The sequence below is a fragment of the Chinchilla lanigera genome, unplaced genomic scaffold (genome assembly GCF_000276665.1).
Source record: "Chinchilla lanigera isolate Chin_1 unplaced genomic scaffold, ChiLan1.0 scaffold00060, whole genome shotgun sequence".
NCBI classification, from domain to species: domain Eukaryota; kingdom Metazoa; phylum Chordata; class Mammalia; order Rodentia; family Chinchillidae; genus Chinchilla; species Chinchilla lanigera.
Genome location: NW_004955461.1, coordinates 14,332,787 through 14,351,028, shown reverse-complemented (window position 1 = coordinate 14,351,028; position 18,242 = coordinate 14,332,787). Strand labels below are relative to the sequence as shown.

At 43.2% G+C, this 18,242-nt stretch overlaps 1 protein-coding gene across 11 annotated transcripts in view; it reads left to right on the top strand.

Annotated features, from left to right (window-relative positions):
* Ptk2 (protein tyrosine kinase 2) overlaps positions 1-13,115 on the top strand; it is a gene marked incomplete at its 5' end in the record, with an annotated part of 284,866 nt that extends 271,751 nt beyond the window's left edge. For 8 of the 11 annotated variants that reach the window (XM_013521316.1, XM_013521321.1, XM_013521320.1 and 5 more), the window contains 4 exon segments: positions 3,858-3,866; positions 5,178-5,333; positions 7,802-7,882; positions 11,752-13,115. In XM_013521316.1, coding sequence (XP_013376770.1) covers positions 3,858-3,866; positions 5,178-5,333; positions 7,802-7,882; positions 11,752-11,964 — 459 coding nt within the window. In that variant the 3' untranslated portion in view covers positions 11,965-13,115. 11 annotated transcript variants of the gene reach the window in all.
* Between the last annotated feature and the right edge of the window lie 5,127 nt (positions 13,116-18,242).

The following is an 18,242-nucleotide window of genomic DNA, read 5'->3' as shown; positions in this document are numbered from 1 at the left end:
TTTGAGACCAGCCTCGGCTACAGTGTGAGCTCAAGGCCAGCCTGACCTGCATAGCGAGACCCGGTCTCAAAAAAAAAAATAGAATCATGTTTGTAAAGATTCAAGTAGAGCTGACTTCAGACTAAGAGTAGCATTTTACTCAGGCACAACCACAGGCTTCCTCTTGGGTAGGGGGTTTTCATCCTCTGCCTGCTTGGGATATGCCACTAGGACACCTCTTGTCTGGCTCTCTGTTGTTCCCTTGCAGTCTCACAGAGTACTGGGGCAGCTTCTTTCTGGGTCAGGAAAGAGAGGCACTTCTCTCCTACCTCGACCACTCACAGAGATGCAGTCTCTTCACTTTCCACAGGGAGTTACAAACTACCTCTCAAAATACTCCCCATTTCTCAGGCTGATATGCCTTTTAATATCTCCAGAATTGGGGTGCTATGTTGATTTAATTGGCAGCACTTTTTTTCTTTCTTAGTGTTGCATAAGAAAACAATGCATCTTATAATGGATGGCGTCTTAAATCTGATAAGTATGCAATATGTTTATGATAACCTTTGTTTCCCTTATCACTACCACTTACTGAGTGCCTTTCCCTGAGCCAAGTGTTGTGAGCCAAGTGTTGTGACAGACCTCTGTATTTTAAATCTTTGCATCAGCCTCACAAAACTGGTGGTGATCACATTTTTCCTACAAAACAACCATTGCTCACAGAGGTGAAGTAGCTTGTTCAAGGTCACACAGCTCTAGTAGCTGGACCTGTGTACTGCACACTTAGGTGCTTCTGCTCAAAGTGCACACCTCCAGAGCAACCCGGAGTGAGTTGTGGTCAGAGTGGATGTGTTGTCGTCACAGAGGACTCAGATCATCCTAGGGAAGAGACCAGGTCCTTGCCAGGCCTAGGTAGGGCGAGTCCGTCTGCAGCTGAAGGCGGGGTTGCAGTGCCCATTCAGGAGCCTGCATCAAGCAGGCACAGTTGGGCCAAGCATGCTCTTGCTGGAGGGTTGTCCAGAGCTCTTCTCACCAGTTGTACCTTCACAGTGGTGCTGTTAGCAATACACTGGGTTTTCTCAGAGAAGATATAGAGAAAAACACAACCTTTCCTAATACAGCTTCTTTAAACAATATTTTAAAAAGAAAGGGGGGAGAAATTGGGTTAATAAACTGTGTGCCTCAAGAGCAAGCTTTCAGAATGACTTGTGTTGTACCAAAAGCCAACATGAGAGGTAGATGGATGAGGGCACCACCCTAGAACACCAAGTGTTAACTTTTCATAGAATAGTCTTAATGTAGGGCGTTATGCAAGTAGAAGTCTCTTTAGAAACAATATGCTGACTTAAAATATACTGAGTAAAGATTTTTAAATAACTACCGTTAAGTATATGTTTCTTCACTATTTGTTAGTTTGGTAGAGGTTATTAAATCTGGTCTAGAAGAACAACATTATTTTGATACAGAAATATTTGCCTTTAACTGTGTGTAACTAAAATGATTCACTCAATAACATTTAGCCCAAAATGGTTAGTCTCCATTTTTTCTTGGTGCTTTTACATTTTTTGGTATTTTTGTGAGGATTTTATTTTGTTTTGTTTTCCTGGTGTTGGGGATTAAATCCAAGGCCTTGTGCTTACTAGGCAAGTAACCTACCACTGAATTACACCCCCGGCCCAGTTCTTAATTCTCTCAGTCTTTATACATTAACCTAGGTGGAATTGGTTTCTTGTTACTGCCAGCCAGAGAGTTCCCAAGTGGTCAAACTCTAGAAAATAGGAGACTAGTAACAAATGTTTTCCAAAACCAAGCCTGACTTCTAGAATATTATTGTGAATGGTCTCTAGAAGCATCATGACAGTGCCCTTCTCAAAAAGACAAAAACCAAAAAGGACAAAAAAAGGCCGGGTGTGGTGGCGCACGCCTGTAATCCCAGCACTCGGGAGGCTGAGGCAGGAGGATCATTGGGAGTTTGAGACCAGCCTGGGCTACAAAATGAGCTCTAGGCCAGCCTAAACTGCAGAGTGAGACTCTGTCTCAAAAAGACAAAAAACAAAACAAAACAAGACAGTGCCCTTCTGTGACAAAAGTTGGGCTAAGAATGAACAAAAGAGTAGAAGCTTGAAGTGGGTTAAAATAAACCTCCTTCCACCTCCTGGAATTGCAGGTTTATTGTATACAAGTGAAGATGAAAATATACAGTAAATGATTAAATTTTAAATATTGTGGTAAAAGACACATTGCCATTAATCCCCTCAAAATATTTCCTCTTAACTTTGAACACCCTTATTCCATCGTTCTTGCTATTTAGTGAAGCAGTTCTGGGAGTCTCTCTCATGAGCGTCTTTATGAGATATGATCAAAAATATGGTGACTCTTGCTGCTGAGTGCCATCCAGAGGAACTGAAGTCTTGTAAAAACATTACAGCGTGTCTGTCCACCTTATTTATCAGATCTGGCACCTTGCAACTTCTGCCTCTTCTGTCTACCATGAGTAAATGTTTTGATTCAGGATGCCAGAGGAAGGCCAGGGATATAGCTCAGTGGCATGAGCGCCTGCCTGGCAAGCGCAAGGTCCTGAGTTCAATTCCTGGTACAAAAAAAAAACAAACAGGATGCCAGAGCAGCCATGACAGCTCAACTAAAGACACTCGAAAGAGGACTTCCAGAACTGCTTCAGAAAGAGGCAAGAATAATGGAATAAGTGTGTTCAAAGCAAGGAGGAGTACTTTGGAGGAGATTAATGGCAGTATGCCTTTTATTGTAATTATTTTTTAATTTAGACATTAACAATAGTTTTTTATCACGTCTCTTATCTTGGTGGAACTCTCCCTTGGCACCTTCCTCTGGAAGCCACCCACCTTTCTGTGTTGCTGGAATTTGAACAAGGACATCCTGTAAAGACAAACAGAAAACTGCACCATGATTCTTAGTGCAGAAAATAAAATATAGCAAGTCCTGTGTTTGGAGTGACACAACTATAAATCCTTTGCTCTCTGTAGTGCATGGGAAAACACACCTCAAACATTACAGGTGGCACACTGTAATCCCAGCCACTCGAGGCTGAGGCAGGAGGATTGCAACTTTCGGGCCAGCTTGGGCAATTCAGCAAGTCTCTTGTCTCAAAAGTAAAGCAAAAGATGCTGTGGGATTTTCATGCCAAGGCTATGGAGTTTTGTTTGTTTGTTTGTTTTTGCCAGGGTGGTGAGCAGTTACAAGAACAGGAGAAGATACTTGTGTTTCCTGTTCCTTTGCCTGTTCAGTCACAGGATCACAGCCAACGTTGAGTTCTGGAGAAAAAATATGGCTACTAAACCTGCTCAGTTTAAAGTAGTAGAACATTCCCATAAGAACGGTTCCCAAGAAAGGTTTTTGTTGTACTTTGTCAGTAAATAAATAATTTCCTGAGGTCTTGATACAGCCCCATGCCAGGAATTTTAGGGCAATGTAGTTGATGCAGATTTTGAAGGAGGGCTGGGCATGGGAAAAAGGTTGAACAATTTCTCCGAAATCCCTCAGAAGTGAGATCAAACCTGCCTTCCTCCTCTCTTACAAAGGGTATTATTCTGTCAGTTCTTGCACGGCTGCCAATTGTCACTTCCAGGCTTTGCATGCTGTCCTGCTCTGGTATCTCCTAGGAACAAGTGTGGTGCATGGCAGGGCTTTGGGTAACTCTCTATACCTTGAGGACACAGCAGACGCAGCATTGCTCCTGACAGCCCGCAAGCTGAGCAGAGGGCGACCTTGCAGCCAGCGCCTTTGTGTTCTGCTCATGTGTTTTGTGGGGGGTTATCTGCTGCCTTATTAATATTGTTTTTCTTTTTTCCTTTTCTCTGATAAATTCCTTTAACTTTTCCTCACCTTCCGCTCGACAATAGCCGTGGAGGGTAAGCACATCATGTTTGTGTGTCTGTCCAGCTCGCTGTGTCACACCCTGCTCTCTGCATGTGACTCTGAACTAGCAAGTAGAATACCAAGTGGAAGCACACTCGGCCTCTCGTGACTGGCAGGTGCCAAAAGCAGCGTTTATATTTGCCAGAAACCGAGACATGAACATCTTTGCAGTAAATGAGTTATTTTTGCCCTTTTCTATCTCATTCTCAAACTTTGGAACAGCCAAGCACAGAATTAGTCTGTTCTAGTTTCTTGGGTCAAGGCACCCAGGAGTTCCCAAATGGGCAGTTAGCTCAAGCTCCAGCAGCAGTTGATTGAACAGTTGTTATGTGCCATATGGTCTTTAAAATACACATGTGTGCATGCGTGCACAGAGTCATTTTTGTAACTACTACACTTCTAACCAATTCGACAACTTCCTGGAGGTCCGTATCATTTTGCGTTTAGTGCTTCTCTAAAGTAACATTTGTGGGTGTCTCTCATCTGTCCCCAAGACCTGGAGCTTCACCTGCCCTTATCACTGTTGCCCAGGAAGACAGCTCTAATAATCTCAGACCCAGGCTCATGCAGAAGTCAGCATTGAGCTGGCAGGAAGCCCCGCCCCAGCCCCACTACTTGGACTAAAGTAGTGGTCTGCAAAGCAGATGGTGTCTACTTAAATTAGGCTTGTATGTGTCAGCTTTTTTATCATCGTGAAGAGTGCATTTCCATCAAGGTTTGAAGGCATTTGAACTGAGCCACATAAGATTTTTATTCCAGAGCTTGAATTAATTAGTGGAAATGCTGAGTGTTAAAGTAGAATGTTTGAAGGGGCTGGGGATTTAGCTCAGCGGCAAAAGCGCCTGACTGGCAAGCGCAAGGTCGTGAGTTCGGTTCCCGGTACCGGGGAAAAACCAAAAAAAAAAAAAAAAGTAGAATGTTTGAAATTTAGCAAGTAAGTGACTTTCTCTAAAATTCGATGACTCTTCAGAATAAAATGTATGGCTTGTTGCTCTTGTAGTTAATTCTGGGTTCTGGGGACCCTGAATCACTTCTGAAAGAATCTGGGCATTTTAGTGTGCTATATATGATTTCATCTCATTTCCTTTAACTGAGCTCAAAGTTAGAAAAAATATTGGTTTATTTATGTCACTTGGATTAGTTGCTATCATCTTCAAACTGAACTATATCCCATAAAAACAAGAAAACCAGTTACCCTTTTTTGTGAACTACTTTGATCTCTTTTAAAGACCCACTAACTTAATTGTGGTGCTATCATGCCATCTACTGGAGAGTGGAAAAATTACCAGCTTCTGTATTGTCAGCTTCAGCCCCAGGAAATCAGCCCCCCTCCTACTGCCAACTTGGACCGATCCAATGACAAGGTGTATGAGAACGTGACAGGCCTGGTGAAAGCTGTCATCGAGATGTCCAGTAAAATCCAGCCAGCTCCACCAGAGGAGTACGTTCCTATGGTGAAGGTAAAGTACAGTCATAACAGTATTCCAACAGCGAGCTTCCTGTTTTCCACAGAAGCTGATCACTATCTGTAGTTGTCCCGAGTCAGACTTGATACTTCAGAAGATACGAAAGTACCATGTGGTGATGTCACCAGGAGCCATGATCATTATAAATTGCTGTTCCACTTTTAGTTTCTCTTGTTGGTAACAATAGTATGGGAATGTCCTGAAGTGAACATTCTTTTTTGAGGAACGGAGGGTAGGTCTGGGTATTGAATCTAAGGCCTGGTGCATGCTCGGCAAGCTCTCCACCACTGAGCTACATTCCAGCCTGTTGTTTTTTTATTTTGAGACAGGATCTCACTAAGTTACCCAGGCTGGCCTTGAACTTGCTGTTCTACTGCTTCAGCCTCCTAAATAGCTGAGATTACAGGTTTGCATTTTTGTACCCAGCTATTTAATAATTGTTGCTCATAAATGTAGTCTTGAGTGAAAAGGTAAGATACTGGAGAATGTGCACAGTATGAGCCATTGACATGCAGTTGAACATTCAGTATAATCCTGTGTGGGATTAGTAACTAACTAGTTCAGGTACTGTCCCTCTGCAGGAGAGGCAGAAAAGCGTAATGGGCTGTGTTGTTTCCCTTACGCTGAGGGGTAAGTAGCTACTCGTTAAATTAAAAAAGAAATCAGACATAAAAATATCAGGCCAATAGAGTAGCATTTTTCCAAACTGTGTTCAGTGGAGTGAGACCCTGACAGATAGTAACAGATGCTGTCTGAACAGGGTTCACGGAGAGGTTGGCAGTGCTCTCCCCTAACCCACACGTGGGTATTCAGGTGCTTAGACGTGTCCTGCAGTTCACAGTGCTGTCAAACTTTGCTCTAAATGAGTTTTTCTGAGAGAAACTTGAATATACTTTTTTCCCCCCACTACTACAGATTGAAGTCAGGGCCTCACTCATGGCTAGGCAAATTTTCTCCAAACTGAGCTATGTCTCCAGCCCTTTTTAAACTTTATTTTGAGCTAGAGTCTTGCTGAGTAGCCCACATTGCCCTCAAACTTGAGATTCTTCTGCTTCAGTCTCCTGAGTAGATGGACTCACAAGTGTGCACCACTGCCTAGCTTCTTACTGGTTTTTTTCATACTACATGTATAATTTGGCATCTTAGTCATTACGTGTTTGGTCTTAGACAGAAATAAAAATTTGAAATTTAAAATTCTGATATTCCAATCATAGTTGGACCCTTTCTCTACAATGCAACATGGTTTTGGGTGGATGTAAGATTTGAAACAGACTCCAGACCAAAACCCACCTTGCCTCTGGACAGCAGGAACACCTTTGTGACCAACCTCAAGAAGAGATCTATGTACATTTGTGAGGAAAGGTGCTGTCATTTGTCCTAATCTGTGTAAAAAGGTTGATTTGTTGGACCCAAGAGGGCACTGTGGTCTGCCTGGAAGCTCTAGATGAGAAGAAAATGGAAGGGCCTGCTTTCTAGCTCTTTCTGTGAGACACATCTTAGGAGAACTCCTATTCTTTTCCTTTTTTTTTTTCAAAGAGAAAAACAAAACAAAATACGATACAAGCCAAGTGTGGTGGCACATGCCTGTAATTCCAGCACTTGGGAGGCTGAGGCAGGAGGATCGTTGCAAGTTCAAGACCAGCCTAGGCTACAAAGTGAGCTCAAGGCCAGCCTGAACTGCATAGCCAGACCCTGTCTCAAAAAGACACACAGGAAAAAAAGGTACAGAATTTCAGAACAAGGTGATAGGAAATTAACAAGGGTTGTTACATTACATATTGTTATCTTCAAAGTAGTTGCTCAGATTACCAGATAGGGGCATACAAGATTGATCAAACAATTAAGCATTAACTATTCCTTTCATTAAACCAATAGAAATTAGTAGTACAGAGGACTTCTATTCTTGAGCCTGTTTCATAGTTTGTAGAGCCAAGGAGAGTCAGAGATCTGAATCTTCGTGGGGCAAAGAGCCTTGTGATGTACAAGATGGGATCAGCATTGAGAAAAAAATACAAAAGTTTTCCTTAAGAGAGAAAGTAAAAGCTAGGCCTGGTGATGCACACCTGTAATCCCAGTATTTGGGAGGCTGAAACAGGAGGGTTGACACAAAGTTGAAGTACAGCGTGGGCTACATAGGGAGTTCAAGACCAGCCTGAACTACAGAGCAAGACCTTGTCTCAAGAAACAAAGATGCAAGAAGTGGGACTGGGACCTTAGCTCATTGAAAACGCGCAAGGTTCAATCCTTAATCTTTCCCACCCCCACCTCCCAAAATACAGATACATAAATTCAGATATATGTATAGATAAATGGATAGATAGGCAGATAGACTCTGATATGGATATAGATATCTATAGATTCAGATATAGATACACACACATATATATCTGAACGGAGAAACGGTTGGAGTTGGCATGAAACTGCTTAGTATGTGTTCTAATACTGGCTGTAATTCTTGTTAGGAAGTTGGTTTGGCCCTGCGGACGTTATTGGCCACCGTGGATGAGACCATTCCTGTCCTCCCAGCCAGCACGCACCGAGAGGTAGGCACAGTACGGGGTGAGGTCACGCAGGGACACGGATGGCAGTGATGCTGTCTGTGGTTCTTCTGTGGTTCTCTCTAGAGTGGCATGTACAGTCCTGCAGTGCACTGGGGTTTTGTCTGTTTTTCACTTCCTATTTTGAAATGACTTTGAGCTTACGGAAATATTACAAGACTAATATAGATTCCCCAAATACCCTTTCGCCAATGTCACCACCCTCTCTAATTTTGACTCTTTCCCCGTCATCTGTCTACAAATCTGCACACATGTGATGTGCTGTTTCTGAGCCTTTAGGAATAGATGGTGGGCCTGTGTCCTCTGATCCAAGAGCACATCAGTGGATGTGCCCTGGTAACCAGGCTGCTGTCTTCTGGACCCACCATGCAGCGGCCTCATTGTGGCCTTTCTGTGGCTGTAGGGCACCTTCATCCCTGCAGGTTGCACTCTAGCTGCACTGCCTATCCCATAGTGCTTTCCCTGAAGTGCAGGAGTCAGCCCAGGGCCACATGTGACTTTCATTGTACTCACCATCTTTGGAACAGGTCCTCCATGACATTGACATTTTTATTGACTACAGGCCAAAGTATGGGGAGGGGATTTTTTTTTTTTTTTTTTTTTTTTGAGACAGGGTCTCACTGTGCAGTTCAGGCTGGCCTTGAGCTCACTCTGTAGCCCAGGCTGGTCTCAAATTCACAACGATCCTCCTGCCTCAGCCTCCTGAGTGCTGGGATTACAGGCGTGCACCACCATGCCCGGCATGGGAGGGGATTGTTTTTGTTGTAATTGTTTTTGTCTTTGTTATTGTTGTTTTTAATGCTTAGGGTTTAACTCAAGGCTTTTTGCACCAAGTAACAACATCCCTAGCCCTTTCTTATTTTTTATTTTGAGACAGGGTCTCACTAAATTATTTAGGCAGGGCTCCAATTTGGTGATCCTGCTGCCTCATCCTCTCAAAGTGCAGGGATTATGGGTGTGCACCACCACACTTGCCTGCTCAGTTATTCTGTAGAGTATCTTGAAGTTCGGTGGAAAAATATTCTATAAAAATGGACATTTCCTCCCCAACACCAGGGGAAAAAAAATAAGACATTTTATCCTAACTAAATAGAGGTGTTGTACCTCTAACCAGCAGCTCTATTGAAACAGTATTTAGTCCTCAGGACTTGGTACTGGAGGAACGTGGTGATTGAGTGGTGCTCATTTTGAGGAATAGGTATTGCCTCCTGGAGGACAGTGGGACATAGCTGCCACTGGTGATTCCTCTGTAAGTGGAGAGAACCACTTATATCCTTTGGAAAATGCCTGATTGGATGTTACAGTGTAACTTTAAATCTGTAACCAGTGGGGATTAGCTACTTTATTTGCTTCATTGGAGCTCTGATTGATTTTCTATAACAAGCAACAGTTTTGCCAAAGGGTAGGAAGGTCCATATGTATAGGTTTAAAAAAAAAAATGGTGTCCTAAGATTAATAACACCAACAAGAATAAAAATGGGAAAAGTGGAATTAGAGGAGGGAGGAAGGGGAGACAGATTAAAAAAAAAAGCTGTATTATGTACATGCACCCACTCCTCAAGATGATTTCAAATTGCATGTACTGTAAACATGTAGAAAGGAAAGGAGGCCAAGCCTGGTGGCACACATCTATAATCCCAGCACTCAAGAGGCTGAGACAGGAGGATTGCTTCAAGTTTGAGGCCAACTTGGGCTACATAGTGAGTTTAAGGTCACCCTGAACTACACAGCAAGATCCTGTCTCAAAAAACCAAAAAAAAGAGGGGCGGGAAGAATGAATGGTGCCTTAACAAGTAAGTGCTTTAGCTTATTACCACCTACGTACTCTAGCTGATAAGGCCAAAATCTGTCCATCCTTACTGATTCTTGTGCATACAGATTTCTCTCCCATGTATATTATTTTTTAATTTTTTTCTTAAGAGGAGCCTTTCTGTGATCCTGCTTACCCCTTCCACTGCCCCTGTTTTCCATCTCTCCGGAAGGAGCAGCCCCATTCAGCCCTGCCCTCTGCAGTGACTGCCCTGGAGGGTTCTGGGGACTTCCTGGTGGCAGAGTCCCTGCCGTCTTCTCCCTGAGTACCAGTCCTGCTCAGGCCTCTCCCCTGGCTCTCTATCTGCTACCTGTTACTTTTGTCATCCCTAAGGTGATGCTGCCCACTTGTGTTCATTTGGTTCTGTGTTTGTGCTATACTCGAGCTTGAGCCCAGAGCCTCCCACTGAGCTAACTATATCCCAAAACCTTTTTTATTGTATTTTAAATTGAGACTGGCTGGACTTAAATTGTCTCCTCCTCCCAGGTAGCTGGGATTACAGGCATGTGCCACCATGCCCAGCTCCTTATTTTCTTAATGAACACCTTTCACCTTGGCAGGTTCCCCACTTTCATAGATGCACATACTTGATTCCTCCTAAATCTGCGTGTAGTACTATTGCTCCCTGAGCTCTGATTACCAGCGGTCTGCTGAGTGTTGGCTGGAGAAGTCTCCTTTTACTAGTTTGCTTCCCTAGTCAGTGGCATCACCATGCCCTCGCCACCTGTGTCCCCATCAGTCCCTTACCCCACCCACCCACACACACGGACACGACAGCGTTCAGTACAGTCCCAGGAGGTTCTCTCGTCCTCGCTGCACAGATGTTTCTTTTGTGAACTGCCACAGCAGCCTCTTGTCTCTGCAGCCTTCTGTTCAGTGTCCACCCTGCCACCAGGGGCTGCTTCTAGAACAGCTGTCTGGAGTGTATCATCCCCTTTCCTAAAAATATATTATGGCCTCCCTCTCTTAAGATCATTAGAATAAAGGAGAACTTGACATGGCTTATAACACCCTTTAAAGGCAAAGCCAGCCGGACGTGGTGGCGCACGCCTGTAATCCCAGCACTCAGGAGGCTGAGGCAGGAGGATCTTTGCGAGTTTGAGACCAGCCTGGGCTACAAAGTGAGCTCAAGGCCAGCCTGAACTGCATAGTGAGACCCTGTCATAAAAAGACAAAAAATAAAAATAAAATAAAGGCAAAGCCAGTTAATTTGTGCAGTCTAGATCAAATTCAAACTCTGTGAAGACTTTCTCAGACAGGCTTAGTTGCCCTCTTCTCTGAGTGCATCTCTTTTGAGTGACATATCCCAGTGTGTTACAGGTGTTTCTGTGCATGCTTCGGCCACCCTGCACTCCGCATGTCTAATTCAAAACACTCAGGAATCGTAAAGGCAAGTGGCTGAGTTACCATTTGTTAAATAAACAGGTAGCCAGGTTTGTGACACTGCCAAGCAAAGCATTCTGACAGGGCAGCTCATATCAAGACAGGGCAAGGGTGTCTCATAACATTGGCAAACCGCTTCTAGTACAGCTATGGAAGGTCTCAAAAGAGAATTGGCAAGTAGAAGAAGCACAAGACTATGAGTCCAGACCCAGTTTTTGTGCTGGGTTGGATGTGGGCCAGCTATATAACCTTCAGCAGGTCACTCTCAGTCTCATCTGTCCACATAATGTGAGAGCATTTGGCATAGTGATCTCTGGGGTTCCATGATTCTATTAGGAAATGAAGAGAAGCCCTGCCAGGCATCAAGTTCAAAGTACAAACAGCAAACAGAATAGGGAGTCAGTCATGGTGTTGAAAATGAGGGCGGGGAATGGAAAGAGGAGAGACTGCTGGGCACACACATGCGCACGCGCAAGTGTGCAGGCACACTTCTGGCTGAATTTCTAGAGGAAAGATTGAGCTTACACTGTGTTTCTTCTACAGATTTATTTGAGAGGAAGAAAGTAAGTTTCTTCTCATGGAGGCACCAAAAAAAAAAAGCTCATAAAAATCTGGCAAGTTCTGGTAAGCAGGTCTCCTGACCTGTCTCTTGTCCTTTCAGATTGAGATGGCACAGAAGCTGCTGAATTCTGACTTGGGAGAGCTCATCAACAAGATGAAGTTGGCCCAGCAGTACGTCATGACCAGCCTGCAGCAGGAGTACAAGAAGCAGATGCTGACCGCTGCTCATGCCCTGGCTGTGGATGCCAAAAACCTGCTTGATGTCATTGACCAAGCAAGACTAAAAATGCTTGGGCAGACAAGACCACACTGAGCAGCCCAAGGAGCGTGTCTTTGTACCCATTGGAAATGTTCTCTAGCCTTCCACCAGCAGTGAGGAATTAACCCGTGTCCTCGGTCGCCAGCACTACAGCTCCAACTGAATGACAGCTGGTTGAAAATCTCTCTCATACAAGTTTTGATTTGGGTTCATTTTCGTTCTCTTAAAATCATGATGTTCAGAAAAGTCCAGGATCCAAAATGACATTTTTCTAAGAATGAAAATTGTCCATTAAGTTAAGCTTTTAAAAGACCAGGCATGATGGTGCATCCGTAGTCCCAGCTACTGAGAAGGCTGAGGTAGAGGAATTGAAAGTTGAAGTCCAGCCTGCTCAGAGACTGTCTCAAAATGGAAAGAAAAATAAACTTTTTTTAAAAGAAGCTTATCATGAAGAACAGTTGGTGTTAGCACTGGGGTGTGTTTTAATGGAAATGGCCTGGGGCCGTGCTAATTCCTGACCTACCTTCGCTGCATATTGGAAGAAGAGAGCATGTGTGAAGAATCCCAGGAAACTGAAGAGGCAGAGAATTGTTTTCCTGCCATAGAGTTACCCAGACTGGGGCTTTTGTTTGTTAGAACACCCTTCCATTGCAATATGCTAATCCCATTTACAAAGAAAGAATATAAAGCTATATTTTGAAGACTCAAGTTGTTTCAGAAAAAAAACTATCACCCTTTCTGTCTCTCCTGACCTTTACTTTCTCGTGGATATCGAAATACTGGGTTGGGAACTAGCTGTAGGACACAACTAAAACTCTTGTCTTTTTCACCAGAATAATGTGCCAGTTTTTTGTAGCAATGTAATTTCTCTTGGAAGCAGAAATGCTTTGTACCAGATCACCTCCAGACTGCATTGAGCAGAACCATCCCTGTTTTCCATTTTTATATAATTTATAAAGAAAGATTAAAGCCATGTTGACTATTTTACAGCCACTGGAGCTAACTAACCCTTCATTGTGTCTGTCTTCCCAGGAGAGAATTAAGAGGAACAGAGGGATTTGGTTCTCTAGATGTCCATCCATTCTGTTAGATAATTTTGAAAAATACACCCTCCCTTTAGTTTGTTGGGGGATATAAATTATTCTCAGGAAGAATATAATGAACTGTACAGTTACTTTGACCTATTAAAAAGGTGTTATCAGTAACGTTCTTGTTGCAATATCTTTTCTTCGGTTTTTAGCCTTCAGATCACTTAAAAGTTTTCAGAGCACTTGTCAGATAAAACGACACGCAGTAAAAAATCTCCCAATAATCATTAGTTTCTCCTTTGCCTTCTACGCACATAGAGGGCTCTCCCACTGATGATGGCCCAACCTGAGTCACCTTTTCTGTTCTGTCTTTACTCACGAGATCCAGAGCTCAGGGTGCCTGGCCTTTGGCCAGTTGCCTTTGTGGTCTTGGTATTTTAACCGTCCATCCAGACTCCAGGAAGCTGTTTGTACACCAGTCACTTGTTACAGGAATTACCAGTTTGGCTAGAATCTGTGATCCATAGAGCCAGGAGTGAATGGAACTTGGATCCACAGTCCTGAGACTGGCAGGGAGAAGGCCCTAGAACAGAGACCCCAGGGGAGGGTTAGAAGGAATGTACTCAGGGAAATAGATGTTTTTTGTTTTTTGTTTTTTTAAGGCAGGGTCATGCAGACTGACCTTGATCTCCTTTATGTAACCCACACTAGCCTCAAACTCACAGCTATCCTGCTGCCTCAGCCTCGCAAGTGCTGGGATTACAGGTGTGCACCACCACACCTGGCTGAAATAAATACTATGTGCAAAAGCAGTGGAACTATGTAACTATTGCTGAGTGGGGCGTGTAGTTTTCAGTTGATGAGTAAAACTACCATGGATGTGTGTGTACAAACATACATGTTTCCATTTCTCATGAACAAGTGCAATTCTGGAACAGACAACATGTTTATTAAAAGGAAGATCACAAATTCATGAACAGGCTGGGCAACTTACTGAGACCCGGTCTCAAACTTTTGAAAGGGCTGAGAAATAGCTCAGTGGTAGAATGCCTACTTCAAACGACTCCCCAGTTCTGGGGGGAATGAACTGCCAAACGGCTTTCCAGTGGGGTTATACCATCTTGATGTATCAGTACTCTGCTTGCTCCACATTCTCAGTGCTACTTGGGTTTAGACTTTTTAATGGACATGTGTGCAGTTGCATTGTAAGTTTTCTCAGCATACAGTGATACTGAGCATTGTTTCTCTTTTTTTGTCTTTTGAGACAGGGTCTTGCAATGAAGTTCAGGCTGGCCTTGAGCTCACTTTGTAGCCCAGCCTGGTCTCGAACTCGCAGTGATCCTCCTGCCTCAGCCTCCTGAGTGTTGGGATTACAGGTGTGCACCACCATGCCCAGATTTTTTTTTTGAGACAGGGTCTTTCTATGCAGTTCAGGGTGGCCTCCAAATTCATAGTGATCCTTCTGCCTCAGGCTCCCAAGTGCTGGGATTACAGGCATGCCCCACCACATCCGGTCATTGTTTTGTTTCTGATCCTCACAAGAAAGCATTTCTTTTTTTGCCAGCTGTGTATGTTAGCTGCAGATTGGTTTTTGTCTGTTTCTGTGGTACTAGGGATTGAACCCAAGGCCTTTGCACTGAGCTCTCCAGCCTCCCCCTTTTAATTTTGAGACGGTCTCAGTAAGTTGCTTGGGGCTGGTCTCAGACTGGCTCCTGCTATTGCAAGGATTTTTATATCTGTCTTTATGAGTGATACTGTTCTGCAGTTACCATGTTTAGTTCTGGTTTGAGTATCAAATTAATCTGGGCGTCATGAAAACAATTGGGAAGAGTTCCCTCCTCTACTATTGTCTGGGAACAGTTGTGTAAAATCAGTGTTACATGTCTGGTAGCATTCTCCAGTGATCCCACCTGGGCCTGAGATTGAGGGCAAAAGGAAGGACAGTTTTGTTTTATTTTTGTTTTTTTGTTTTTCTTCCAGTACCAGGAATCAAACTCACAACCTTGCGTTTGCCAGGCAGGCACTGTGCCACTGAGCTAAATCCCCAGCCCCAAGGACAGTTTTAACACATTCATAATAGACATACAAATGCTGTAATTTGTATGTCTCACTGCCAGGTGACTTGAACCACCACCGGTGGTACAAATGAATCTAATCGCTTTTATTGGTCTTTTTATTAATAAAAAGCCCTCCAATGGACAGTCATGTATGTGCCATAGGTGGTTCAAGCCAGCAGTGATGTGTTAAATTATGAGCCCACTATTGACATGTGAAGAGATACTGAAATTCATTTTTCTAAAGACTTTATTGTGTGCTTGTTTTTACATATTCTGATGTAATACTAATAGCTGTTTTGAGAGGTAAGTACCATTGCTCTTCACTTTTTCATTAGTACACATTTGTAGTACGTAACGATCTTATTCCTCATGGGGAGTTGGTATATATACATGTCTTCTTTTTTTGTGTAAGTCCCTTTCCTCCTTCTTCCTCCCCTTCAAATTATTTCACATTGAATGATCAGATTTTTTTTTTTTTTCTGAAGAGTTTTTCCATTTGTCTATGTGGTCAAACATGGAACTGTTCATGGTTTTCTGTATGCTGTCTGCAGGATTTATAGTGATGCTTCATTTAACTCCTAAAGTTTTATTCTTCATTCCTGATGGTTATGTCTTACTCTTTTGTTTGTCTTTTCAAAGAAGCTTTGTTTCATTAATTCTTCTATTGTTCCTTCTTCTGTTTTCAATTTCATTGACTTAACCAGGCACGCTTGTAATCCCCACACATGGGAGGCTGAGGCAAGAGGATTACTGTGAGTTCCAGGCCAGCCTGGGCTACAGCCTAAACTACATCGACCCGTTTTGAGACCCTATTCAGAAACTTCTTTCTTCATTGATTTTTTTTTTTTATTATTTTCTCCCCTCCACTTCCTTTGGGTTTATGTCTTCTTTTTCTAGTGTGTGTGTATGTGTCTAGGGCTTGAACCCACAGCATCACGTGTAAGCACGTGCTCTGCCACTGAGGTGCACTCACTGTCCTGCATTCTAGAGATGGGAAATTACATTAATTTGAGACGTATTTTTTTAATGTATGTAATGTTATAAATTCCTTCACAACATTGCTTTAGCTATGTTGAAAATTCTATCTTATGTTATATTTTCAATCATTTGGTTCTGTTTTCCATGAGACTTCCTTTTTGATGTATGGATTATTTAGAAACACAAGTTATTTCATTTCCGAGTATTTGGAGACCTCCCTGTTACCTTTCTGTTACTAATTTCTGGCTTCATTCCATTGTGATTGGAGAAGACATCACCAAACTGTTTAAGAACATTACAGATGCACTCCTTAACCTGTATGCTGGGTTGAACAGTGACTCCCCCCTCCCCCGCCACTGTAAAAGCTCACACCCCCAGAATGCATGTGTATGACCTTAGTTGGAAATAGGGTCTTTGTAGATGTCATCATGTTAAGATGAGGTCATATATATTGGATTAGGGTGGGCCCTAATCCAATGACTGGTGTCCTTGTAAGGCAGAGGGAATTCTGATGCACAGGGAGATAACCGTGTGATGGAGGCAGAGACTGAGTTGGTAGATCTACAAGCCAAGAAACACAGGATCACCACTCGCCACCAGGAGCTGAAGAGGCGCTGTGCAGGTCTCTCCCTGAGCCCACAGGCACATTTCAGATGCCTTCACTTTAGACTTCTGGCCTCCAGAATCATGAGAATAGATTTGTGTTGTATTCAGCCACCCAGTTCGTGATTCTTTGTTTTGGCAGTCCTAGGAGACTAGCACAACCTGCACATACTTTAGAATGCATCTCCTAAGAGCAAAGACATTTACTTACATAAACATAGCCTGAGAATCCCACTCATAAAGTTTAATCTTATCTTACACACAGCTCATCCATAATGTCCTTTATAACATTTCCCCCAAATCCAAATCCAGTCCACAACCCCACACTGCATTTAGTTGTAAACTTACAATTGCTTATATTTTAAGCAAAGATGATAAATACAGCATTTCCCAGCTATTTTGCTATTATCTGTGGTCTCCAGATTATGCCAGTGGCATAACCCAGCAGTATTGTGGTGGTGGCGGCAGTATTATGTGGTGGTGTCTGCTGCTTATTTCTTCCCAACTCTGCATCCCATGAAATTACATGGGCAGCTGGAAATAGGCTATAAAGGGAGCTTTTATGATGGGGATTGGCAGGTGCTACACATCAGGACTTTCTCCCTGTGAAGCTGTTAAACATTTACCACCACATGCTACTCTGCAGACTTCTCTAACCAGAAACAGTTTATTGGGCTCCTTTTATCTTTTATGATACTATATTTTGGGGCCTTTTTTTTTTTTTTTTTTTTTGAGACTTTCACTAAGTTCCCCAGCTCCCGCTTAGGATCTTCCTGCCTCAGACTCCTGAAGTGCCGGGACTACAGATGTGCACCACCATGTCTAATGATTCTACGTTGTTAAGAACACATGCCAGTACCATAAAATGGCCCTATTTGTGTTTGCCTGGTGTTTCCTCATTGTCAGTTCAGGGTGAACCCTGAACAGCTTAGCTCTTGGGAAGACTGAAGAGAGTGCCTGTGTTGGGATCTCACTGAGCTCTTTATTCTCAGTCATGAAAGTAGGGCTTTGAAGAAAGGCAGGTCCCCATCTGTGCTCATGACTACAGTGGCACATTTGTTACAACAGTTTAAATGGATCTGGTAGTCCAGGCTTTCTTATGTGCCTGGCTTCACGGGTTTCCTGGGTCATGCCCATTGCAGCAGGGAACAACACACACTGATGGAGACCACTACAAAGCAGCCCTGAGCAGGACTTAAATTAACCAGTTGGCTTTTTATGTTTACTTGTGAATCTGTCCAAAGAGTAGGCGCTTGCCTGGAAGTGGGCCGTGGACCCATAGTAAGTGAACCTCTGTGAGTCACTAATCCCTACTAAAACCTGTAATGGCAGATGAAGCCTGAAAGCCTGAATGGATAAGACAAGATCACAGCCAAGGACAACTGGATCCAGTCTCAACTAGATAAAAGACTATAGCCTCAGGCATCTCCTTCCTGGGTGGGTTAATTTAATCCTTATTAAGGATTAATTTAATACCTTACTTGAAGAAGTCCTTGAGTAATTCTGCCTTTCTTGAGTACTCCCCTCCCTTCTGATAGCCAAATAAATATAGGTGACCCAGTGAAGGTCTTGGTCTTAACCCCAAGAGAATCTCAAATTCTGTGAGAGGGTTTTGATCCTCCTGGAGCCCTGAAATCATTCCATTTGCCTCTTTTTATTTAACCTT